The 27,777-nt window shown below is 39.4% G+C and overlaps 1 protein-coding gene across 3 annotated transcripts in view; it reads right to left on the bottom strand.

Moving 5' to 3' along the window:
- Window positions 1-6,190: 6,190 nt before the first annotated feature.
- Window positions 6,191-27,777, bottom strand: part of TTC21B (tetratricopeptide repeat domain 21B) — a 97,804-nt gene continuing 76,217 nt past the window's right edge. For 2 of the 3 annotated variants that reach the window (XM_032755533.2, XM_058441524.1), the window contains 2 exons: window positions 25,086-25,153; window positions 23,312-23,748 (listed from right to left, as the gene is read on the bottom strand). In XM_032755533.2, the coding sequence (XP_032611424.1) occupies window positions 23,671-23,748; window positions 25,086-25,153 (146 nt within the window). In that variant the 3' untranslated portion in view covers window positions 23,312-23,670. Of the gene's footprint in view, window positions 6,334-6,939; window positions 7,130-19,754; window positions 23,749-25,085; window positions 25,154-27,777 lie in introns of those variants that run through there. The other variant, XM_032755532.2, reaches the window with a different exon arrangement.

Below are 27,777 nucleotides of genomic sequence, written 5' to 3'. Positions count from 1 at the left end.
AGTCTAAGAAGATGCTGAGTATGATTTCAATTTTTAAGAATTTATTGGGACTTGTTTTGTAGCCTAACATATGGTCTTTTGTGGAGAATGTCTTATATGCTGATGAGAAGAACGTGTATCTACTGTAGTTGAATAAAATGTTCTGTTGATGTTGATTAGGTGCATTTGGTCTAAATTGCGAATTAAATCCAGTGTTTCTTTATTGATTCTTGTATAGATCATTTGTCTAATGCTGATAATGGGGTGTTAAAGTCTAAAACTATTATTATATTGGAGTCTATCTCTGCCTTTAGGTCTAATAATATTTAATTTATATATACCAATGTTGGGTGATATATATTTAGAATTTTTAAATCTTCTTGCTGAATTGATCCCTTTATTATGTTTTAATGACCTTCTTTATCTATTTTTACTGTTTTTGACTTAAATTCTGTTTTATATGATATTGATATAAGTATAGCTACTTCTGCTTGTTTTTTTGTTTTCCATTTGTATGGAATGTCTTTTTCCATCCCTTTACTTTTAGTCTATATATGTCTTTATAGGTAAAATGAGTTTCTTATAGGTAGCATATAGTTGAGTCATGTTTTAAAAAATCTATTATATTTAGCTAGTCTACACATTTTAAGTGGAAAATTTAATTTGTTCACATTCAAGGTTATTATTAATAAGTGTGGACTTTTCCTTGTCATTTTGTTAATTATCTTCTGGTTATTTTCTATCTTTTTCCTTTGTTTTTTCCTTTCTTTCTTTCTCTTTTGTTGTTTATCATTGTGGTTTGGTGTTTTTCTGTAGTGATAACATTTGGGTTCTTTCTCTTCCTTATTTGTGGGTTTGCTTTACCAGTGAGTTTTATACTTTCATGTGTTTTCATGATGGTAGATATCATTCTTTTGTTTCCAGGTATAGAATGCTCTTGATCATTTCTTGTAGCTCTGGTCTAGCAGTGATGAATTCCCTCAGTTTCTGCTTGTTTGGGAAAGATTTTATTTTTCTTTCATTTATGAAGGGCAACTTGGCTGGGTATTGTATTCTGGGCTGACAGTTTTTTTTTTTTAATCACTTTGAATATATCATCCTATTGTCTCCTGACCTGTAATGTTTTTGCTATATGTATTTTTAAAAATCCCCAGTTAGTCTGACAGAGGTTCCCTTATATGGGACTAAACACTTTTCTCTTACTGTTTTTAGAATTCTCTTTGGTTTTGATTTTTACCTTAATATGCCTTGGGGAATAACTTTTTTTTTTTTTTTTTTTTCTGTCGCCCAGGCTGGAGTGCAGTGGCGCGATCTCAGCTCACCGCAAGCTCTGCCTCCCGGGTTCCGGCCATTCTCCTGCCTCAGCCTCTCCGAGTAGCTGGGACTACAGGCGCCCGCCGCCACGCCTGGCTAATTTTTGTTTGTATTTTTAGTAGAGACGGGGTTTCACCATGGTCTCGATCTGCTGACCTCGCGATCCGCCCGCCTCGGCCTCCCAAAGTGCTGGGATTACAAGCGTGAGCCACCGCGCCTGGCGGGGAATAACTTTTTTGACTTATATCTATTTAGGGATTATAAACGTCCCATATCTGTATGTCTAAATCTCTTGCTAGACTTGGGAAGTTTTCAGCTAGTATTTTGTTAAATAGGTTTTCTATGTATTTGGTCTCTTCACCTTCTGGAACACCCAAAATTCATGTATTTAGTTGTGTTATGGTGTTCTTATGTCACAAGATTTGTTCATTCTTTTTTATTCTCTTTTCTTCTTTTTAAAAAATCTGACTGGGCAATTTCTAAAGACTTGTCTTCAGGTTCTGAGATTTTTGCTTTTGTTTGATCTCTTGTTGAAGCTCTTGGATGAATTTTTAAAATTTCATTCATTGAATTCTTTCTTTCCAGGACTTCTGGTTTGTTCTTTTTTATTATATCTATTTCTGGTGAATTTCTCACTCACATCCTGAATTGTTTTTCTGATTTCTTTCAATTATTTTCTGTTTGCAATCATAGCTCACTATGAACTCAAGTTCCTACTCTCAAGCCTGCCTCAACCTGCCAAGTATTTAGGACTATAGCCTGCAGTGTGTTGCCATTCCTGGCTAACATTTTATTTTTATTTTTAGCAAAGACAAGGCTTTGCTATGTTGCCTGGATTGGTTTCTTGTGTTTTTATGTTGATTACTGTACCTCCAGTGTAACAGTCACTTCTTCCAATTTTTTTTGGCTTTTACAAGGGAAGGGATTTTTCCTGAAGATACATCTATGCTGTTGGTTGGGTAGGACACTAGCTTTGATTCTGGGTGCATGCAGTAGTGTAGTCTCCATATGATTTATTCAGCTGTAAACAGCATCAGTTGTGTCTGTGATTTCCTCAGTGGCTTAGGTTGTTGTTGTTAGTGGAGGCTATGGTGAGGTTTTATTGAGGATGAGGATTACAGGCAGGCCAGTCATCAGATCCCAGTCATGGCAGCAGTAGACCAAGTATGCCTGGCCTCGGGTTCCCAGTTGGCGTATGCAGTCACCAGTGTTAGTGGGTTGAAACAGGCCAATATTTAGGTCTCCAGGTGGCTCAGGTGCTGCAGTGGTAGTGGTGGGTCAGTCAGGCGAGTGGGTCCTTGGTCCCTGGATAACATGTGTGATGTGGGGGATGGCAGCAGTAATGGCAAGACAATCCTTGGGCTCTGAAGTGACACACATTGGTGTCAGTGATACCTACAATGAGCTGGGTAGGTCAGTCCCTCGTTCCCTAGGTAGTATGTGTAGTGGGTGCTGCTGTGGTCGTAGCAGCCCTAGGAGGACTGCACAGATGCCAGTGGTGGTGGACAGGGTGAGATAAGCCCCTAGACAGTGTTCTAGGGCACTGGAGTGGGGGGAGTGCCAGGCCAGGTAGGCCTGTTTCCAGGGACCCCAGGAATGTAATCAGGCCCTTGCTGTGGTGGGCAGAGTGGAGTGACACTCAGGCTCCCAGTAGAGAGCTTGGGAGTCTGCTACAACAGGGGTGGTAGGCAGGGAAAGCCTGCCATTAGGGTATGTCCAAGTATGCTGCAGTCCTGCTGTTGGGGTAGATGCAGAGTTTCTGACAGTAACTATAGCCACAGGCGGGCAGTTCTTAGGCTGTGTGGGAGGAGCGATGTTTTAGTCCCCAATGGCAGTGGCAGTGGTATATCAGCTGTAGTAGCAGCAGGGAAAACTAGTTCTCAGGAAATGTGCAAATGCGTGATGGCAGCCCTGCTGCTTGGTAGATGGAGTCGTGACCAGCTGCATGTGTTTTGGCTTCTGGTGGCAGCAATAGTGGCTGTGGCTGGTGATAAGAGAGTCTGTCCTCAGAGTGTGATTGCAGCAGCCCTGCTGCTGGGGGCAAGGTCATTATATGTGGTAGTTGTCCCAGGTGGGTGGTTCTCTGGCCATAGAGAGTATGTGCTTTGGCTTTCTTTGTCCTGGGAGAGCCTCCCTAGGGTGCTGCACCACCGTTTACCTGGCATACAGGGCACTGTGTGTGCTGGAGTGCTGGAGACCCTGCCATTCTGCTGAGTCTGACTGGTGTTATTGCTGCTACGGCTCTCTGGGTGGACACAGAATGGTGTCAGTGGGGCTCCAGGGTTGTGAAGGTGCAGGGGCTCTTGGGCCCCAGGGCAGGATGCAACCTCCAGTGGGTTCTAGGCTCTCAAAATGGCCCCAGGGTGAATCTGCTTAGGACTTGGTGGGTGTGTTGGACCATTATGAACTCCCACTGTAGAGCAATGCCTTTGTGTCATCTCTAGACAGGTCCCTGTGTTATTCTCAGAGCCTGTGATGGGGTCTCCCATGGCTAGGGTCTCAGGAGTCCATGTTGGGAATATGGAAAGGTGGGTATCTACTGCTTACCCTTTTCCTGAACTAGGGAGCCTCTATGAGCTCCCAGCTGATCCCAGCTGAGCTGACTGCCTCCCTTCCTGCTCCTTCCATGCCTCAGGTGCTTCCTGTTCCTTCTCTGTTGAATTCCAGTATTCTCTCTTAGACGCTCTATTCGAAGTTTGTTTATGTACTTGCTATTTTGGTTCTTGTCTGTGGAGGAGGTAAGTGTCAGATGCCTCCAGTCAGGCTTCTTGAAGTTCCTCTCACATAAGTCTTTATGTCCCTCATGACAATCTTACTATCCCAATGAGTGAATGACTATATGACAAAACAATCTCATTATAGGTAGACATCATAGTATCACAGTGGATACTATGGTAGGCACCATGCCCCTATTCAAAATCAAGGCACTCATTTCCCCACATGCCAGGAGTATTGGCTGCTAATGGCTCATAGCTAATCCCCTCTCCAAGCATTGGCCTTGGATTAAGACTATATTTCCCCCTGAAGAGAGAGTGGGGCAGCCTGTGTACAATGCGGGGCCAGGACTAGGGTGAAAAACTGGCCTTTAGTGCTAAATTTAAACAGGAGCCAAAAACTCAGTACAAAATAAACAATATTTTAATGTAATATTTTAAAAATAAAAAAATGCAAAGTTTCTGTAATTATCAAAATATCACAATTTTAAATAAAGATATAATCAATATGACTGATTTTTCTCTTTGCTTGAGGCTCCAATATGGGCTCCCCAAAACACTCTCTATTTTAAAGCATTATTTAAAAAATACAAACCAATGCAAAAGTTCGCCCTGAACAAAATACTGAAATTTTTAAATAAAGACTGACTTTTGCAGTAATTTAGGTTTGCAAAATAATAATGCATTAAAATATTATTTATCTTGTCTACTGAGCTTTTTGATGCCCTCTAAATTTTGTCCTCAAGGCAAGTGTCTCACTCTTCTTATGTAGTCCCAATCCTGGCAGATTGACTCAGGGGAAACCAATGTCTGTCTCCTTTGCCTTAAAGGGAGGCCATGGGAGGCCATCCCATCAGCATAGTCCCTTTGGGATCAGCTGAAGCCTTCCTTGTGACTTTATTGCAGTCCAGTCCTGCTTTTCTCTCTCCCTTACCAGCATTATTCCCAAGAGTATCCTGCAGGCGAGTCTCTGAGTCTGTTTCCTCTAAGACCTCCCCAGAGAAGAGAGGTCAAAACTGAAGTTCACAGAAAGTGAGGAACTTGCCCAAGCTCTCAGAGTTCTTATGAGATGAAAACCCAGGTGAGACCAGGCACAGTGGCTCATGAGGGTAATCTCAGCACTGGGAGGCTGAGGTGGGAGGATTGTTGGAGCCCAGGAGTTCAAGACCAGCCTGGGCAACATAGTGAGACCCTATCTCTTCAAACAATAAAAAAATTAGCTGGGTCTGGTGGGTGCACGCCTGTAGTCCCAGCTCCTTATGGGGCTGAGATGTGGGGATCACTTGAGCCTGGGAGGTCGAGGCTGCAGTGAGCCATGATCACGCCACTGCACCCCACTCTGTCACCCTGGGTGACAGAGCAAGACCCTGTCTAAAACAAACAAACAAACAAACAAATCCTAGTCAAGTTAGTAAGACTTTAAAGCCAGTGCTTCTCATTATAACATTCTATAGGCTGGGGCCAGAATTTGTGGCTACAGTCTAATAAGACAAACGTAAAACAGAAATACCAACAATCCCTATGCACTGTCGTAATTGAATTTCTTAATTGCAGACTAGAAATCAGGTTCTCTGATTTCTAGGAAGTGGGCCTCTGATTATATCAGACCCTGTGGTCAGCAGAATAATGCCTCCACGCCCACTGAAGATGTCCACATCCTAATCCCTAAAACCTGTGAATGTGTTAACTTACACGGCAAAAGGAACTTTGCAGATGTGATTAAGTTAGGGATCTTGAGTATATGCTGCATTATCCGTGTAGGCCCAAATATAATCACAAGGGTCCTTATTAGGGAGAGAGGGAGGCAGGAAAGTTAGGGAAGGAAACGTGATGACAGAAGTAGAGGTCATAGTGATGTGATCATGAGACAAAGAATGCAGGCAGGCCTTAGAAGCCGGAAAAGTCAAGGAACAGAGCCTTCCCTAGAGCTTGCAGAAGGAAGGGAGCTCTATTGCCCCTTGGTCTTAGCTCTAAGACCCATTTTGAACATCTGACCTCCAGAAGTGTAAGAAAATAAATTTGTGATGTTTGAAGCCACATAGTTTGTGGCAATTTTTTATAGCAGCAATAGGAAAGTAACAGACCCCCAAAGCAGTGTTTCAGCCCTGGTATTATGGCATCACCCATGTGGCTCTGAGATGTAATGGATCCCTAACAGAAAACAGGTAGGACAATCAGAGCAATTTAATGAAGACTTCTCAGTTGCACTATATTTTTAAAAATTTAAAATGAACCTTGTATATGTGGAAGGATTGATGATCTGTACTGACTCCAGATGGTCATGTTCTCCTGATGACAGATGGAAGTCCAGGAGGGGCGGGGCCCTCTACAGGAAAGCAGGAGAGAAATGATTGATATAGGAAGCCAGCACAATCCAGGAACTCTTTATACAAGCACAATTTTTACTTTCCTGATTCTTCTGTAGTATTTTTTGAATTATGGAAGGAGATGAACATTCCTATTTTTTTAATATGGAACCAGCTGTACTGTTGTTTCTCTTTCCTTGCTGTGCTAGAAGAGTCTGGAGTTTAAGCTCTTCTTGTATTTGAGCAAAAGTTAATGTTTTTAAATTCTTTTTGTTGATTAGACATTTGGGTCTGATGGATCACTAAGGTTTATTATAAAAAATGTTGAAGTTCAAGGATTTTTTTTTTTTTTTTTTTTTACATTAGTTGTAAGGAAGAGGACAAAATGCCTTGGCTAGAAGCCAGAACAAGAGAATTTGGAGCATCAACAAAATATGTTGAACATAAACAAGAGAGTAGGGTTTCACTCTAGGCAAGAAAGCAGTTCTCCCAGGGGGATGAACTAGAAAAAGGGAGAGGAAAGTACCATGTGTATATGAGTAGGAAGATGAAGAAAATAGGGAAGGGGGAGGTAGTTGTAGTTAAGCGGATTGGATCTTAAGCAACTTTGCCAATGATATTCTTACCCCAAGTGTATGCCAGCAAGATATGGTTCTACTGCTAGTGACCTCATAGAAGCAGAATCATCACTGGAGAAAGCCATAGCTCTCATCACGATGGGCATCTCCTGCCCCTGAGGCCTCAGTTAGCTGCACTTGCCTTCTGCATCTCCTGGGGATTTCACTCCATCAGTTAGCATCTTGTTTGCTGACTTCCCTAAAGAAGTGATATGTATTAATATTAGTCTGTTATAACATTGCTATAAAGATACCCAAGACTGGGTAATTTATAGTGAAAAGAGGTTTAATTCACTGAAAGTTCTGCACGGCCAGGGGGTCTTCAAAATTTACAATCATGGTGGAAGGCAAAGGGGAAGTAAGCTACCTCCTTCACAAGGCAGCAGGAGAGAGAGCAAGCAAGCAGGGGAAATGCCAGACACTTATCAAACAACCAGATATTGTGAGAACTCCCTCACTATCACAAGAATAGCCTGGGGGAAACCACCCCCATGATTCAATCACCTCCCAACAGGTCCCTCCCTCGATATGTGGGGATTATAATTTGAGATGAGATTTGGGTGGGGACACAGAGCCAAACCATATCATGATGCCTATACATTTCTTTGAATTTTGTTTGGTTCCTGACTGACTTATTCTTACCTCACAATACCCCAGGATATATGTGAGCCCAAGAAAATGGGATTAAAGTCCGAGAAACTTAGTAGCGTGGCCTAATGAAGAATCCTTGGGGCTAACTGGAGCCAAACTGATTTGATACCTTCCCAGCAACTCTCCATCTTTTACATGAGCTGGGACAATGGTTAATGGCTCTTTTTATATAAGAATTTTAAAATGTATAAATATAAGGGCCACCTAGCACATAAAGAAGGAATACAAAGGTCAATGGTCTTGTATATTAACATGGCCTTTGAGAACTGCTTATACTCAATTTTGATGAGCCCAGCTCTTTATGGCTGCTTCTTCCATGATTTGGAAAAGCGCAAGCCTGGGCAGCTGTCAACTCACTGATACTCTCAGCAGCACAGGTCCAACTAAACTCTTAGTTTAGCTGTGGTGATACTTAGTGGTGGTACCACTAGGGTGGTACAGCCCTTGGCACTGTCCTGGTTTGGGTTTCTTGGACATTTGGAGAAATAAAACAGATGGGAGAATTACGATTTTGAACAAATAATTTACCATGTTGCAAATTCTTTATCAGTGCAAGTCCAGTAATTTTCTACATTGTTTAACTAAAAGTTATGGCTTTTTAAATGTAGGTGTTCAAAAAAGCTAGCACTTGAGTGAGTAAAAAAAAAAAAATTGGACTAAATACTGTGGAGGGAGAAGTGCAAAAGGATCAGATAACACACTGTAGTGGAGCCTTCAGGCTGTCTGCCCAGCAACCTTCTTATCCATAGATGTGGGCCTGGGTAACCTGTGTCACCTGGTGGCCTCCTTCCTGGCCAGATTTGTGGTGGGGGCTGGGGACTAAGAAACTACACATCATTCTCTGCATGTGGCCAAACTTACAACATGGGAGTAGTGAAACATCTGTGAGAACTAGTGTATTAGTCCATTTTCATGCTGCTAATAAAGATAACCAAGATTGGATAATTTATAAAGAAAAAGAGGTTTAATGGACTCACAGTTCCACATGGCTAGGAAGGCCTCACAATCATGGTGGAAGCCAAGGAGGAGCAAGTCACGTCTTACATGGATGGCAGCAGGCAAACAGAGCTTGCACAAGGAAACTCCCCTTATAAAATCATCAGATCCTGTGAGATGTATTCACTATCATGAGAACAGCAGGGGAAACACCTGCCCCCATGATTCAAGTACCTCCCACAGGGTCCCTCCCACAACATGTGGGAATTCAATATGATATTTGGGTGGGGACACAGCCAAACCATATCACTCTGCCCCTTGCCCCTCCCAAATCTCATGTCCTTACATGTCAAAAACAATCATGCCTTCCCAACAGTCCCCCACAGTCTTAACTCATTTCAGCACTAATGCTTTTAAAAGTCTACAGTCCAAAGTCTCACCTGAGACAAGGCAAGTCCCTTCTGCCTATAAGCCTGTAAAATCAAGAGCAAGTTAGTTACTTGCTAGATAAAATGGAGGTACAGGCATTGGGTAAATACAGCCATTCCAAATGGGAGAAATTGGGCAAAACGAAGGGGCTACAGGCCCCATGCAAGTCCAAAATCCAGCAGGGCAGTTAAATCTTAAAGCTCCAAAATAATCTGCTTTGACTCCTTATCTCACATCCAGGTTATGCTGATGCAAGAAGTGGGTTCCCATGGTACAGCGTCCTTTCTGGCTGCTTTCATGGGCTGGTGATGAGTGTCTGTGACTGTTCCAGGTGCACAGTGCAAGCTGTCAGTGGATCTTCCATTCTGGGGTCTGGAGGATGGAGACTCTTTTCTCATAACTCCACTAGGTAGCACCTTAGTGGGGACTCTGTGTGGGGGCTTCCACCTCACATTTGCCTTCCACACTACCCTACCAGAGGTTCTCCATGAGGTTTGTCCCTGAAGCAAAACTTCTTCCTGGACATCCAGGCATTTCCGTACTTCCTCTAAAATCTAGGTGGAGGTTCCCAAATTCCAATTCTTGACTTCTGTGCACTCACAGGCTCAACTCCACGTGAAAGATGCCAAGGCTTGGGGCTTGCACCCTCTGAAGCCACAGCCTGAGCTCTACCTTGGCCCCTTTTAGTCATGGCTGGAGTGGCTGGGACACAGGGCACTAAGTCCTTAGACTACACACAGCAGAGGGACACTGGGCCCAGCCAATGAAACCATTTTTCCCTCCTAGGCCTCCAGGTCTGTGATGGGAGGGGCTACCTTGAAGACTTCTGACATGCACTGGAGACATTTTCCTCATTGTCTTGGCAATGATTCACATTCAGCTCCTCATTACTTATGCAAACTTCCTCAGCCAGCTTAAATTTCTCCTCAGAAAATGGGATTTTCTTTTCTATCACCTTGTCAGGCTGCAAATTTCTTAATTTTATGCTCTGTTTTCTTTATAAAACTGAATGCCTTTAACAGCACCCAAGTCACCTCTTGAGTGCTTTGCTGCTTAGAAATTTCTTCCACCGGATTCCCTAAATCATCTCTCTCAAGTTCAAAGTTCCACAAATCTCTAGGGCAGAGGCAATATGCTGCCAGCCACTTTGCTAAAACATAACAAGAGTCACCTTTGCTCCAGTTCCCAACAAGTTCCTCATCTCCATTTGAGACCACCTTAGCCTAGACTTTATTGTCCATATTGCTATCAGCATTTTGGGCAAAGCCATTCAACAAGTCTCTAGGGAGTTCCAAACTTTCCCACATTGTTCTGGCTTCTTTTGAGCCCTCCAAACTGCTCCAACCTCTGCCTGTTACCCAGTTCCAAAGTTGCTTCCATGTTTTTGGGTATCTTTTCAGCAGTGCCCCACTATATTGGTTCCAATTTACTGTATTAGTCTGTATTCCTGCTGCTGTTAAAGACATACCTGAGACTGGGAAGAAAAAGAGGTGATATGGTTTGGCTATGTCCCCACCCAAATCTCATCTTGAATTCCCACGTGTTGTAGGAGGAACTCAGTGGGAGGTAACTGGATCATGGGGGCAGGTGCTATTCTTGTGATAGTGAATAAGTCTCATAATATCTGAGTGCTGTTCTTGTGATAGCAAATAAGTCTCATAATATCTGACGGTATTATAAGGAGGAATTTCCTGCACAAGCTCTCTCTTTTTGTCTGCTGCCATCCATGTAGGATTTGACTTGCTGCTCCTTGGCTTCCACCATGATTGTGAGGCCTCCCCAGGCATGTGGAACTGTAAGTCCCACTAAACTCTTTTTTTCTGTAAATGGTCCAGTCTCAGGTTTATGTCTTTTATCATCAGCATGAAAACAGACTAATACAAGAGGTTTAACAAACTCATAGTTCCACATGGCTGGGGAGGCCTCATAATCATGGTGGAAGGCAAAAGCTACTACTTACATGGCAGTGGCAAGAGAGAATGAAAGCCAATAAGTTTCACAGGATCTAATGGAGAAGACCAGGTCTGCCCTATATGAGGGCTTTCCCTCTGCCTGGCACAGTGCCTGGCATAGAATAGGTCTTCAGTGAATATGTGTCAAATGGCTGGGATTCCTAAATGGATGGATAGTTGAGTGAACACCAACATGCAGAAAGTATCAGAGGAAAGGCATAGAGTCTTGCCCATATTCCAGTCCCTGGTTCCAATCCTTCCCACCTTTCAGCTCCAGTGCCAACTTGAAGACTTACATATAACTCAGGCCATCCTAAGTTGGTTTCTGCTACTTGCAAATTATAGAGCAATCACTGATAATAATGGTCTCTAGCTTGGGGGAACTTGGAGTATACTTTCAGACAACCTGAAAAAAAATTATGTATTTGTATAACTGATTCCTTCTCTTTACATGTGTGTATTTATATATGAATACACGTGTGTGTAGGTACATGTATATATTTATATGATATTATTTTTGGCTGTATACATATATATAAATAAATGCATACATAAAAATGAATTGGGCAATTTAATCAATGTTCCTGAGCTCCCTTTTTATCTCTAAAATGAAAGGGTTAGATTCAATGATCTAAAATTTTAAAAGTATATGCTTTCCAGGAATTATGTAATTGTTTTGTTAGAAAGTCACCAGAAGGTATACTGTTGCTAGAAAAGAATGTCCAGGGAAGGCACTTTGGGAATTCACATACATTCTGATTTGCCATTGCTGGAAATAGTTTGGCAGCTCCTCCAGGAAGTACATTCAGAGGTATTCACATATTCTCCATGGAGGCAGATGTCCAGTCTAATGAGGGTGTGATGACTGAGCGTGCTGGTAATGACAGTTCAGGTAGAAAAGCAAAATTTAGTTAAGAAACAGCAGTAAGAGTTTTCCCTGTGAACTGGTCATGGAGGTAGACGCACAAGGAGTATCATGTCACTGTCACTATGGATAGAACATTGGTGAGGATGACATACCAAACCTTTCTGAAGCATCAGAAAGGTAGATAACCTGCAGTTGCAGTCCCCAAACTTAGCTGCCCTCTTTTTGGCTGGGACCTCAGTACTCTTCTCACATCAAGCATGGGCATGTACCAGATGTTCAATTAGTACTGAGTGGTCAATTAAGCCAAATTGATTGTAACAGTCATCAGTGTTTCAATCAGGTGCTTTATGTATATTTTCTTACTTCACACTGTTAACAATACTCTTTTTAGTTTCTTTGTAAAAATTAGGAAAGTGAGACCTAGACAGCTTATGGAACTTGCCCCAAATCACACTGTTAAATGGCAGAGGAGGTCAACCCAGGTTATTTGACTCCAAAGCCCATTGTGCTACCCTGCCTCTCTCTTCTCAGCCATTATTAGAGGCAAACGAGAATACCACAAAGCATTTTTCCTTATACTTATTTTAACTTACAACAACCCTCCATAAACTATTATCCACTGGAACCACAATATTCTTGTGAATAACATCATCTGCCTGGAAAATAAGGTAATAGGATTATAAATGTTTCAAAAAAATGTACCTAAGTATTTTCACAATGTGGAAAATCCATGTGGTACTCTGTATTTTCAGAGACATCTGAAAGGGCAGTGCATCTTCTCTGCACTGTTCGCATGCCCTCTCAGCTGTTCGTGTGGTTTTCACTAGCATGCATCATTGCTCCCCCTTCTCCTGTATGCTTAAGGTAGTAGGGCACTTCTGCCACCCACTGAAGTTTGGTTCTAAAAAGGCAACAGCTTTAAGGGAATAGCAGAGGGGTTAGTTATTTTTTCAAATGAGTGTGGAGAAAAAGCAACCAAGCAGGCTCTTCCCAGATGCCTGTTTCTAGTCAGCAGGCTGCTTGAATCCCCTGGTTGAACACATTTCAGTCATCCTGTGCCTAAGGAGAAAAACATCACTCCTGGCTCTCATCGTTATGGTAACTGATGCTCAGCAGGCAGTTGCAGTTTCATTTAACATAACTGGCTTTTAGAACTTGAGGGGAAACTATGCTTTCATAGAAGAGAAAAGGGAAGACGAGTGGTTTAATTAATGTGTCTCAATTTAACATGAAGATACAGGTCACTTCCACTGTTTGACCATACAGTGTCTAGCTCCGCTTTATATCTGTATCAGATCTAAAGCTTAAAAGGATGGAATATTTCTCTCATCATATGTGAAGTGTACAGTGGGCAGAGGAGGAGAAGCAGGGGTTGTGTTAGACCCTTTGCGAAAGGTTTTTCACTTTATAAAAATCATCTCGGCTTGAGAGTGTATAGAAGAATTGCTTTCTCTTCTCTCATCCACAAAGGAGGCCTGAGAGATGGGTTGCTAGGCAACCTCACACCGAAGACTGGGGCGCTGTGGAATTAACATAGCTGACCTCCCCATCAGCTCTGCAGCTCTGCTATTCAAAACGATTTTATGAGACTGTAGGACTCAAGAAAATAGAAATAAAATATAAATACAAAAATAAAGAATAGAGGATATAAATCTAACTTTTTCAAGTGAAGACCAGGATTCACTCAATGAGAAAATGTAGCAGTTGGAAATGGCAGGTTGAGAGGAAAAACAGTATTAGTTGCTATAAACCAGAAACTTGTATTTTGAATAATATAGGAAGAAAATTTTCCTATTTCTTTAGAAATGTTTATGGCTGACAGTTAACCTATCACAGTAAAAGTGCTGAAAATACTTAAGGTCAAACAGAAAAATCAGTTTATAATAATGTAGATCTACAACATATTTTTAACAAAAAGCTCAACTCTCAATCTTTACCATGTGATGGTTTGTTTAAGCTCCAGAGTCCCCTACTCTCCTTCCTGCCACTACATCATCAATATGGTTGGCATGGGAAGGGATGGCATTTATTTTGCAAGTAGATGAATATTTGGAAGGAAATTGCAAAGCTGATCCATGAAACAGAGCACACACTCTTATCAGCAATAAATAATTTAGGCTTTTTTTTTTTTTTTTTAAGACAAGTTTTGCTCTTGTTGCCCAGGCTGGAGAGCAATGGCGCGATCTCAGCTCACTGCAACCTCCACCTCCCGGATTCAAGCAATGATTCTCCTGCCTCAGCCTCCTGAGTAGCTGGGATTACAGGCGCCCACCACCATGCCAAGCTAATTTTTGTATTTTTAGTAGAGATGGGGTTTTGCTATGTTGGCCAGTCTGGTCTCAAACTCCTGACCTCAGATGATCCATCTGGCTCAGCCTCCCAAAGTCCTGGGATGTGAACCATTGTGCCTGGCCTAATTTGATTTTTAAAATATGTCATACTACTGGGAAATGGTTCTGGTAACATTTTAGGATAGGTTGTTAAATTTATCAACAATAAATTAAAAATCGACCAAAGTTGGTGGCATTGTGGGAGGTGGGAGACTGAAAACAAATTCTGAACTCTTTTTGTAGATTTTGTAGACTTGTTTTTGGGTGAATCAAGTCTGAAACCATTTTAGGTAGATTATAAGGTTGAAGAAATGGACAAATAGGTTGAGATTGTTAGGATCCAGCATCATACTCTGGAAAAGGGTCATACAAATAAGAACTAGATGTCAGTGTATGTGAGACTGTGTGTATGCACAGTATTCATGCAAACATCTGTGTGTCTATATGTGTGTCTATGAGTATATGTCTGTATATGCATATGTATGTATGCATGCATATGTTTTCCATCTTCTGAAAGTATCTAGAAGCAATTACACCCTAGTAGCAATGAGCAGACTTAGCACTTGGATCTTTATCTCTAACACCATTCCCAATAAAAGGAACCAGGGCTCCTCAGAGAAATGGCTGATTCCAAGCTTGAGGTAGGGAAATCAGAAGTTGAGCCTGAGACACCTTGTTATGATAGAAAGTAAGAAAGTGCTCAAAAAAACAATGAGAGCATGTCACAAGGACACAGGAACCAGCCTGAAGAGGCTCCTGCTGGACAAATCTGAAATAATTTGAGCACCAAAATAATTAATGACATTAATAAATGATGAAATATTGAAAAAATAGAATTTCATAAGACTGTATGATGTTAAATATTTTTAACAACAACAAAAAGCTCAAATCTGAATCCTTGCCATGTGCTAGTTTAAGCTCCAGAATCCCCTACTCTCCTTCTATATTAAACAATGGATAAAATTATTTTATCCAGGAGGAAAAAAAATAAGCTCAACTCTCAGTCCTCACTATGTGATAGTTTGTTTAAACTCCAGAGTCCCCTACTGTCCTATATTAAATAATGGATAAAAATGAAAAGCAAAAACAACAATAAATAAGCAAAGGCAGGGCTCTTGCTTATGGTAAAACGCTGAGTACTAACTTCCGGGTACATGTGGAGCCTTTATTACTATCACAGTAAAGATGGGACTAGGCAAGAATCATGATCAATCTAGTGGAAAGTTTTGAAGAGGAGCAGGATATTTGATCTACAAGTGTCTCCTCACAGATTGCTTATTAGTTGCAAGAAAAAAATATAACTATGTAGTGGAGAAATTTGAAGGAGTAATCAAAATTAATTCACAAGTGAGGGCAGATAAATATGTGCTGCCATATTTGATACCCTGAGGACATACTACTTATATAGCATTATGGCCAGGGATGTTTAGCTCAAATTGAATCATGATGAAATATCAGACGAACCCTAAATGAAGAACATTCTACTACAAAAGAAGTGAGGGTGAGGGACATTTTCTTTAAAAAATGTCTATATTGTAAAAGAGAGAAAGGCTGTGGATATGCTCCAGATTAAGCAACAATAAAGAGACATGACAAGTAAATGCAATGTCTGATTCCAGAGTGGATCTTGACTGCAGGAAAAAAAGGACTTTATTGGATCAATTGGTGGTAAATGACGTGGATTAAAGTATGGTATCCATGTTAAATTTACTGAAGTTGATAACTACAGTTTGATTATATAGGAGTGTATCCATATTCTTAGGAAATACAGACCACTGAAGTACTTAGGGGTACAAGGATGTGTACGATGCTTGTGACTTACTTTCAGAATCTTCAGAAAAAAAACATCATATTTGGCCGGGCGCGGTGGCTCACGCTTGTAATCCCAGCACTTTGGGAGGCCGAGGCGGGCGGATCACGAGGTCAGGAGATCGAGACCACGGTGAAACCCCGTCTCTACTAAAAATACAAAAAATTAGCCGGGCGTGGTGGCGGGCGCCTGTAGTCCCAGCTACTTGGAGAGGCTGAGGCAGGAGAATGGCATGAACCCGGAAGGTGGAGCTTGCAGTGAGCCGAGATCGCGCCACCGCACTCCAGCCTGGGTGACAGAGCGAGACTCCGTCTCAAAAAAAAAAAAAAAAAACAAAAAAAAAACATCATATTTATATATGTGTGTATACATATGTGTGAGTGTAAATGTATATATAAAATTCTTATACTCACACAGAAAGCACAAATGATAAAGCAAATGGTTTTAAATATTAGCAATATTTTAATGTTTACCTTCATATACATGGTCTTTGCAATCTTACTCATGCAATTTTCTGTACGTTTAATTTTTTTTCCAAATAAAAAATTAAAAAATTGTTTCCTTTTTGTAGAAACAAAATCATTTTTATTGAAACTTGAATAATGAATATTGGGCATTTAAAAAAATCTACAAAAACCACCACCCAGCACGTACATTTTATAAAAAGCAGTAGATTTCTGTGTTTAACACAAGTAAGTGACATCAGAATCTAGACACGTCATTTGTCCCGTTGCCTCACCTTGACTCTTCACATGGTATGTATTCAATCATTTTAACTTTGGCCTTGCAATTTCTCAATATCCTGCGCTTGCGCCCACCCAGAGTCCCCCTCAATCTATCCTCTGCAATTTGTAACTTAAGTCAATGTGAAAAATTGGACAAAAAAATTCTTCAGGAAACTATGTAAGGGAGGAGTTTTTATTTATTTACTAGAGCAACTTCACATATTAAACTGTATGAAAAGAGCATTTTTGTAACTGCTTAGCGTTTTAGTGCATTCTTTTTCCTCAAAGTTCTTAAGCTTAGTGTGTTTTTCAAAGAAAGTTTAATCTGTAACTATGCAAAAGGACCTATTGCCCTGACCCGAAATAAGTGAGGATACTACTGAACATTTTGCAGCTCTGTCCTGTGTTTCAAGTGGTTTTTTAAGGTTCTTACATCATTTACCCATTAAAAATAAAACTAGGCTGCTTTTGGTGAAAATGGAAATAGTAATTACCTTCTTAAAATACCCCCTTAAAACAAAACAAAACAAAACAAAAAAAAAAACAGGATTTCTTTTACATTGCCAAAAGAATTTGTTTGAAGGAAGATAAATATAACATACATACAATTTGAAAGCAGCCTGGTTTAAGGATTGCCATCGAGTCTCATGTTATACCACTCGGAAGTAAGATATTTAGAACCTGCTCATTACTCCACATCCCTCATTTATGGGATCAGATTGCTTTTATGGGCATTGTGCCGGATTCATTGATGTGCACTGTAAGGCAGATTGCAGAGTGAAACGTTTTTCTAGAAAACATCTGGTTCTTAAGAGGGGCATTAGAAGGTGGGTAGCACATTTCTTATCATAACTGGGATTTATCATGTTACAGTAACTCCCCTCTAATCTGGCAGGCAGAATTCCAACAACCACAACCAGGAACCTGGAAATAAGTGAAAAATACCTCAGAGTCCAAAGAAAACAGAGGTCTAAGATCCTGTGCATATGAAGGAGTGGTATTGCCCTTAGCTCAAAGACTGTTTTATTGATTATAAAACTACTGGAGCCAATTAGCATAACGGCTCCTGAAGCCGCCTTTATATCGGTGACTCTTTCTGCAGTTCATTTGTTCCTTCACTCCCCTTGCAAAAATTGTGCAACCCCTGGATACCATCATTTTTCTATTCAGGTTTTCCCCTCCTCTCTTTCTTGTACCTTCAATATTTACTGGCTTTTTTTTTTTCTCCATAGATGCCCAAGTAGCTCTTATCTTAAAAGACAGACTTCTCACACCCTTATAGACACATCACTTTTCACCCTTAGCCTTATTTCTAAAAACTTTTCTATACTGACTCTAGTTCCTCTCCTTCCATTCGCAGGGCTCCACTAGCCTATGAGAAAGTTGTATTCAAATTAGAAAAGAGAGTCCTCCTGCATGGAGATGCAGTTGCAGAGTGGTAAGACTTGGAGGATTTCTGCCTCCATCTCCTGTGCCCTTGGCTGGGTCACTCTGTGCAGTGCACACACTGCAGGACCACATGTGGAGGCTCTGCAGGATTTCAGATATTTCCACTGGCTTCTAATTTATTATATTTGGTAGAATCATCATTAAAACTCTGTTACTGGAATAATGGACTACAATTACAGAGGACTGGGTTTGCTCTCAATTCTTTATGTAATTGCAGGACTATGCTCTTACACATCCTCTCTGGAACTCTTACGTTCTAGCACCACTTCTGTTACCACTCCTACTACTACTTTCTGGCTTTTTTTTTCTATCTTCCACTTCCTGAATCTCTATCGCTGGCCATTGAACTAATATAGATTGCATTTTGCATTAACAATTAATAGTAAAGTGTGGTACTGAGAGTTGAAATGTCAGCTTTTGTTTAGCTTTTTCTCTTCATCTGTGTTCAGAAAAATAACTTTACACAGCAAAAAGCAAGTTTGAGAAGGCTGTTCTCTAAAAAACAAAATCTTTTTTTTTTAGTGTAGAATATACATTAATTCCATTTAACTTTTACAATGGTAAATAAATATTTCATCACTCAGATATAACTATGTTAGTTTCATCTAGTTTTGTGTATTCTTATATGCATCTATATTTTTGGTAAATGGATATATTATTATTTGAACAGTTACATTTTCCTCTTTATTCACTTATTTTGTGAGCATTTTAGCAGTTAAAATCTTTCAAAAAAAAATTTTTTTTTTAGATGGAGTCTCGCTGTTGCCCAGGCTGGAGTGCAGTGGTGTGATCTCGGTTCACTGCACCCTCCACCTCCCAGGTTCAAGCAATTCTCCTGCATCAGCCTCCCGAGTAGCTGGCACTACAGGCGCACACCACTATGCCCAGCTAATTTTTTGTATTTTAGTAGAGACGAGGTTTCACCGTGTTGCCCAGGCTGGTCGCGAACTCCAAAGCTCAGGCAATCCGCATGCCTCGGCCTCCCATGAGTCAAAAAATTTAAATACATAAATGACTACCTAGTACTATATTATTGGTCAAATCTTACATATTTGACAACCTCATGTTGGATGTTTTGATAACAAAAAGCAGCAAAAAATTCACTGTTACAATTTTTAAAATTGGAAACCTTTGAGAAAATTTCAGAATATTTCCTGTGATAAATTTCTCTATGTGGGATCACTTGGTTAAACGACAGACTCTTATTTTGTGCTGTTTTTAGAGAACAGTCTTCTCAAACTTGCTTTTTGCTGTTTATTTTGCTGTTTAAAGTTATTCCCTTCAGGAAGGCTGTGCTACACTTTGACAAGCAGCGTCTGAATGTGGTGGTGTCCTTGCACCTTTGCAAACCTTGCATCTAAAAAAATCTGTCAGCATGAACGCTGTTATATGATCCTATTTTAAAGCTATTCACTTGTCATCTCCAGTCGCAAACCAGGATAGCTCCTGTCAGATTCTTAATTGGTCTTTTGGTTTCCATAGTGATTCCATTATCTACTTCCACTCTAGTGCAAAGTTCAACCTGCTTCCTCAGCTGTCCATGCATAAAAGCCTTCCAGATTTGCTCCAGGTTCTTGACTTCTGGGGAAGAAAGCTATTTCCTCTTGGGACCCAGTTCACCATACTAGCTGAATTAAGGTCAAAAGTACATTAAACTTACAACTGTGTCCTTACCATGAGGGGGGCAGGTGTCCAGATGCCAGATCTACAGAAAATTCTTTCATTTCTGTTGTGTCCCCCCGCTTCCATCCTGAGTGTAAGTCCCCAAACTTTCATTTAACATGTCATGGCCATTAGTTCCTTCAAATACTAGTTCAGAGCAGTGTGGAATCAAGACTGCCTAGTTTGAGCTCCAACTGTCACAGATCTTGGGCTTGTCACATGAGGCAATCAAATCCTTAAAGAAGAAAAACATCAGAGGTAGTAAGTGCTGCATAGAGTTTAAAAAGGATAATATACAGAATCACAGGATGGCTACTTGAGATTGTGGGCCTGGACATGAACACGGCCTCTTTGAGGAGGTGGTGATAAAGTGATACCTGATGGAAAGAGGGAGCAAACCTGGACAAGGAAGCTCAGAGACAGGAAGCGGGGGTGAAGGGAGGGACAAGAGGAAGAGAATTCTACACCGAGGAGAGCAGGGCAAAAGCAAGCTCAAGGTGGATGGACAAAATGAGATGCTGCATGTGGAGTCTAGCATAATGTTTGGTGGGTAGAGAGGAAAAGAGGGAAGTAGTTGAAGAAGAAAAATGAGAAGGGAGGGAAGGTATGAATGAATGAGAATCTCGAATCCTGTAGGGCTGAGCTCTCTAGGGGACTTAACTCATCCTTTTCATCTTGCTTTGAACTGCATTTTCTCTTCTCAGTTGCAATTACTACTTGGCCCTGTTCTGCTTATAAGAGGAGCTACTATTTATTAAGACCCTAGTGAGTCAGATTCATTATAGGTTTTATATAAGTTCCCTTTAATCCTTACAACCTGAGACAGGTTATTATCCTTATATGCTTGTTTACGGGTGAGAAAACTGAGGCTGAGAGTGTGTAACTTGGAGAAAGATGAAACATCTAGGTAATGGTAGAACCAAAACTTAAATCCAGGCTGGTCTGATTTCAGATCCATGCTCTTGACTGCTACAGTATACTGCTCCTCAATTAGACTGCTCTTTGATAGTTTCTACATTTGTAACAGCTGTTCATTCCACTCAGTCCATCTTGTTCTTCATTATTTAGCTATCTCTGTGATACACCGATCAGTTTCTTCTGCTAGCCAGATGTAGACAAGATCACTTTTTCTTATAGAAACATTATATCTTAGTTATAGAAGGCATCTTAATATAATAAATCAGGCAGAGGCTTTGAAGTTGACTGAGTCAGTATGGAATTCAGGTTCTGACACTTTCCTCTGTGACCCTGGGCAAATCATTTAGTCCAGGTCTCATCTTTCTTATCTGAAAAGTGGGAATATTATTTCTCTTAATAGTTGACTGAAAATTAAAAGACATAAAGTAAGGAAAGTCCCTAAAATAGCATCTAAAAAATGGCAGGCACAAAATAAACGGCTGCTTAAGAAACAAAAACAAAACCTTCCTTTCCTCTTACAGATAGGAAAACTGATTTGGATATGTCTTGCTGAGAGAACAGATGCTCTATTTCCCTATCCAATTTCCATGATTCTAGCATCCCATGATGCAAGTTCATTGGAACTACTAACGGCATTCTGTTAATGTGATTTCTGCCTGAGTCAGCTCCAGCTGCAATAATAAAATATCATAAACTGGTGGGCTTACCAACAAGAAATCTATTTGTCACAGTTCTGGAGGCTGGAAGTCTGAGATCACGGTTCCTGCACCACCAGGTTCTGGTGAGGACCCTCTTTTGGGTTGCAAATAGTTGACTTCTTACTGTGTCCTCACACGGTAGAAAGATAGCTAGAGAACTCTCTGGGATCCTCTTTATAAGGGCACTAATCCCACTTACAAGGGCTTCGGCCTTATGACCTAATTATTTCCTAAAGCTTCACTTCCCAATACTATCACATTAAAGATTAGGATGTCAACATATGAAGTTTGGGGGACACAAACATTCAGTCCATAGCATTGTCCTTAAAAATGTCCACTCAGGCTGAAAGATATTTCTCCACCTGAATTAAAGAAAAAGAGGTAATGTTTCACGATTCCAGATTTGTAAAGCAGGGATAATAATGCTGGCATTTTAGGTCTGTGAAGATCAAACGTAAGAAATATAAAAGTATTTTAACATATATGAAATGACTTATAAATTCTATTATTAAACATTTCTATGAAATGCCAAAAGCTAGGTGACAAGGCGGCCAGATCACTTGAGGCCAGAAGTTCGAGACCAGCCTGGCCAACATGGTGAAACCCCATCTCTACTACAGATACAAAAATTAGCCAGGAGTGGTGGCGTGTGCCTGTAGTCCCAGCTACTCAGGAAGCTGATGCAGAACTGCTTGAACCCAGGAGGTGGAGGTTGCAGTGGGTGAACATTGCACTACTGCACTGCAGCCTGGGCTACAGAGTGAGACTGTCTCAAAAAAAAAAAAACCACAAAAAACTGTTTTGCTAAGTGAAAAGAGGAATAATTGGAATTTTATAACAATTGAAATTAAAAGGATTTTGAAAAATGGGAGAAATGATCAGAAACAAGAGAATGGAGTTCAAAACAAACAGGACATTTAATAAAAAGCAGCAAATGACTTATAAATACTGTTTATTGTAAATGCAAATAAAATTGAGGACTGTGTTTAGTAAAATTTTAAGGAAAACTGAAAAAGATGTAGATGAGAAATTAAAAATAATGCTAACGATTAAGTTTAGACTAGGTTAAATTTAGTGTAAGAGAGTGAAAGCTTCTATGCCAGGGTGCTGTTAAGACAGAGCTGGGTAAACCGTTGCCTTTGTGACTCTCTGCTGACTAAAAGTATTTGGTCACCCTTTACCATCAAATGTTACAGTGTCTGAAATTACACCTGCAGACCAAGTTTTCCAGGCTAAGGTTAAATATCCCTAATAAGGGACCTATTTAAATTGAGATTTCAGATCCTGATTACTTCTTAAGACCACAATGGCCTTGAAAGCAGGAAGAATGAGCTCAAGAAAGGAAGGGGAAAACACACACTCTTTATCCTTTTCTAAAAAAGATTTTTTAATGAAAGTTACATTTTCTGTACTATAGCAACACCCATTAACATTACAGAATGCAGGGGGAGCTTACCCTGATTTTGCAAAACTTACCACATCTTTTGAGTTCCTAGAAGAATATAAACCACATATTTATAAAACCTTTATTAAAATATATATTTAAAATATATATATTGTCTTTTTCATGAGTTATTTACAGGGAGATTTATTCCAATCTTTGAAACAACACAGAATACAACAAAAACAGGCTGGGTGCGGTGGCTCACGCCTGTAATCCCAGCACTTTGGGAGGCCGAGGCAGGCGGATCACAAGGTCAGGAGATCAAGCCCATCCTGGCTAACATGGTGAAATCCCGTCTCTATTAAAAATACAAAAAATTAGCCGGGTGTGATGGCACATGCCTTTAGTCCCAGCTACTGGGGAGGCTGGAGCAGGAGAATCGCGTGAACCCAGGAGGTGGAGGTTGCAGTGAGCCAAGATCGTGCCACTGCACTCCAGCCTGGGCGGCAGATCAAGACTCTGTCTTAAAAAAAAAAAAGAATATAACAAAAACACTTTAAAAGAGAACAATGCATTTTAAATATATTTTCTGAAATAAACAATATTCCTTAGGAAAGATACAGGGTATTTAATTACCTAGATTTTAACAAAATATTCTTTATAGAAATAATTATAGTCTTTACCACAGAGTCACCAAATCTGTACCTAATCAAAACAGAGTCAAACAGACCAGCTCTCATTCAACTGCATTAGGAAACACCAATTTCACATAGTACTTCTCTTGATGTACAGCAGCAACCTCTGCTGGAGAAAAAAGGGTATACTTCTAATAACAAACCACTGAGCTCAAACCTGTTTTGAACAGGAAGAACTGAAAGTTAGATTTTTTTCATTTCCTGTTAAACCAACACCTAAGTTAAAATTATTTTCAAGGTCTTAAAGATGCACGGGCCTTATCAAGTATATCCTTTCTGATTTTTGGGTAAGTTGGATGTGCTTCAAGAACCTGCAAAACAAATAAAGAACCCACAAAAACTTGTAACTAATGATCAAAAACTACGGAGTTACAAAACTTACTAGAAATGAGCATTACAGTTAAGATTTCCTTGTGCTAATACTACAACAGCTATAACACTTTTTAATGGTGGCATTTTAAATGTAACATGATGACTCTTTATATTAATGGTAGTTAGATGAGAACAATAGAATGCAAATATCAAATGTAGAAAATATAACAAATATAATTGCTTACCTAACAGATGAGTTGTATAAAACAATTATGTATCAATGATTTAAAATATTTTTATAATTTAGCTTTTCATTCATAATATTTGATAAACCCTTAGAGAGTGACTTTTATACGGCAGCACACATTAGCTTTACCTGAAATGATCTTAGACATACATATTTCCAGATCTACTGAGTCTTAAGAGTGGGGAGATGCTGGTTTTTTTTTTTTTAATAACTCCAAAAATGATCCTAATATATAGCCTTACATTAACACACAACCCTAACCTGACTGAAATACTGCTTTACAGAGACTCAGTAATCAACAGCAATTACTAAGGCCAAGTATTTACTGTAATGATGCTAACAGATCACTGTGTGGGATAAGGGACATTACATAATTCTTTTCTAAGGAACTTTTCTTGGAGGTCCTTACAATGTTTAATAGAATGTCTTATATGGAATATCAATGGGACAATGTGTACATAAAGAGACTCTGCAAATTCTAAAACCATAATTTAAATATTTGTCATTTTAGTAGGTGATCATTTAGTAAGGGATGAATTACAGAATGTAATTGAATGACTTCTAATAGAATTTCTTTTTATCTCTAATTGATCAATCTGAATTCTCTAATAACCAGATTCAGACACATTCACAAGAACTTCTAATCAGAACAATGATCTGGAGAATCTATACTGTCTTCAAATATCTTCTAACTTAAAGACTAAATTTTATTTAACATGTTTCTCCCACTGTTCTTTGTCTTTTTTTTTTTTTAAAGTAAGTCTCTTTTACTCCACCTCTTTAATCCTACTCCTTTCCATACATGTAAATATTCTATGGTTTATTGTTTAATATGTACCCTTCAGTGGTCTTTGTCTTTAAATTGACATAAACATTTTATTATTTGATCTCAAAGTAAAAACATGTTTTTTATTTAGGTGAACATCATTTTCTAAATTTTGAACACTGATAATCTCCCTAAACATACTTGATAAATCATTTAACTAAAATAATGTATCCTCTACTTCTACTCACATACATCTGGAGATTTAAAAAAGTAGGAAATTGTGCATCTGAAAAATTTTAAGAAATCTAAATTTAAGTGTTTACCTGGTGACATATGTCAATTGAATCCACATATCTTTTTGCTTTTAAGTAATTAAATGCCAGTTTGTATCCTGTTAAGACAAAAACCATAAAACAGAATGATGGAGTACACTGCTACTATTACTTTTCCTTGCCTCCTCCTCTCTTTGCTTACTCACTAGAGAATTTGTAAGGGAGGCTGGTGAATGAACAACTAAACTACACTATACAGAGAAGTTGTGTGATAACAGAAGGCAGAGTGACACAGAAGAAGTGTAAGAAGAAAATAAAGTGGAGTTGGAAAAAAGGATCACAGGAATACACTGATCGGTTAGAAAGCTGCCATCCTACAAGTGTGGTTTCTATAACTTACTAGAAAAGTCTCATTTATTTCAAGTTATAGTAAAAACTCATCACAGGGCAGTAAACACAGCCATTCATTTATACAGTACAGATTTATTTAGCACTTACACAGGCAAACTGATGCCTACAGTTATGAGGTTTGCATTCTATTAGGAGAAAAAGTACATTTTTAAATAATTGCATGAGTAAATGAACAATTTCAAAACTGAGATAAATGTTATGAAAGAAAGATCCAGGCCAAGTGAGTTACCATAAAGAACCTGAATCGGGGAAGAAGAGGGTATCAAGAGATGTCTGAAATCTGAAGAATGAGGCATAAACTAGGCTAGGGTGGGAATCAAAGACACTCTCAGACAGAGGAAACTGCATGGATTAAGGCCATTGGTAGGACACATAGGGAGTTAATGAACTTGGAGTATGGTGAGAAGACAGAGCACATAGGAGAAGGACACAGAGGAAGGCAGATTTGTCATCAATGACTGGTAATAATTATCATAATTACTGATAGTGAAATGCCACACTTCTACTATCAACAATTAGAAGAATGTTTAAGACATTCCTCTTAATGGATGTTGTTCTCCTGTAACATGCTATAAAAATGAGAAAACTAAGAAGACAAGAAAAGTAACAGCAGCTGTGCACTCAGTAAACAAGATATAATGCAATGTAAAATAATGTGTAATAATAAATATCTCACTCTACCTCTTAAAAATACGAAATAAGAAAAGTGAATAGTGCTCTTGGGCTCTAATAAAAGTACCAAAACAAATGTTTAAAATTTTAAATGTTTGAAAAGAATTACTGGCTCACATTATCAGATGGTAGTAAAAAGAAAGAAATAGAAATGATCTAAAATTTACACTATTTTATATATAGTCAGGCACTGCATGATGATGTTTCATTAACAACAGATCACATACATGATGGTGGTCCCAAAGATTTTAATACTGTATTTTTGCTGTACCTTTTCTATGTTTACATACACACATTGCTTATAGCATTCAGGACAGTAACATGCTGTACAGGTGTGCAGCCTAGGAGCTATAGGCTACACCAGATAGCCTAGGTGTGTAGTAGGATCTACCACCTAGGTTTGTGTAAGTATACTCTAAGATGTTCACATAATGATGAATTGTCTAACGATGCATATCTCGGAATATTTCCATTGTTAAGCGACACATGACTGCATATATATATATATATACACACATATATATGTATGTTTATATATGTGTGTGTGTATATATATGTATGTCTATATATGTGTGTATATATACATCTCTACACACACACACATGCACACGTGTGCAGGGCCTATGGCAGAATCTCACAGCTCAGATTTTAGAGGTAAACTTAATGTCTTACCAACAAATTCTAAAATGAACCAAAAGCGTTTGTGACATTCAAAAAGAAAAGCAGTTTTTAAGATGTCATGCCAAACATACTTACATGGGAACTAGTCAAGATTTCAGTTTTGGTTTGTGGCATCCTGACTAGCTTCGGGATCTTACACAAGTGGCTTGAGCTGTCATTTTCAGGTTTCCTCATCACTAAAACAGGAATAACAACTCCTCCCTCTAACTCTTAGTATAATCTTAAAAATCATATAAAATACTTGTGAAATGGCTTTTAAAACCTTAGAATACCACAAAATAATTAGCATTTTTAAAATATAAACATTCACTATATTATAATCACAGAATTTTAACACTGGAAGAAACTTGATACATGACCTAGTACAAAAATTTCACAGAGGAAATAAAGAGCTAAAAGGGGGAAAGGAAATGTGCACTGCAGCTGCACTACACCTGTCAAACTTATTAGAACTCAACTATATGCAATCAGGAGAGACAGCGAGAGAACGCAAACATTGTACACAGTCTAATGACTGTCATGGAACCTGAGAATGGGTATGAAGGGGGAAACATGAATAGTTTCTTCTCTCACTGGATCTCAGTTGTTCCTAGTGTGTTTCTTTTCTTTTTTTCCTCGTATATATTTAAGGTATACAAAATGATGTGGGTGTGTATATATGTGAGTATATATATTTATTTATTTATAAATGATTACTGCAGTCAAGCAAATTATCCATTCATTATTCATCCTGGTGCCTCTCATAGTTACAATATTCAACCCTGAATTCTATGGAAAGAGTAAGAGAATGATTTTTTTTTTTTTTTTTTTTTGAGACAGAGTTTCACTCTGTCAACCAGGCTGCAGTGCAGTGGTGCGATCTTGGCTCACTGCAACCTCCATCTCCTGGGTTCAAGCAATTCTCCTGCCTCAGCCTCCTGAGTTGCTGGGATTACAGGCGCCTGCCACCATGCCCGGCTAATTTTTGTATTTTTAGTAG

The sequence above is a fragment of the Hylobates moloch genome, unplaced genomic scaffold (genome assembly GCF_009828535.3).
Source record: "Hylobates moloch isolate HMO894 unplaced genomic scaffold, HMol_V3 SCAFFOLD_1, whole genome shotgun sequence".
NCBI classification, from domain to species: Eukaryota; Metazoa; Chordata; class Mammalia; order Primates; family Hylobatidae; genus Hylobates; species Hylobates moloch.
The sequence above is the reverse complement of the archived record's forward strand: the minus strand, read 5'-3'. Positions and strand labels throughout refer to the sequence as shown.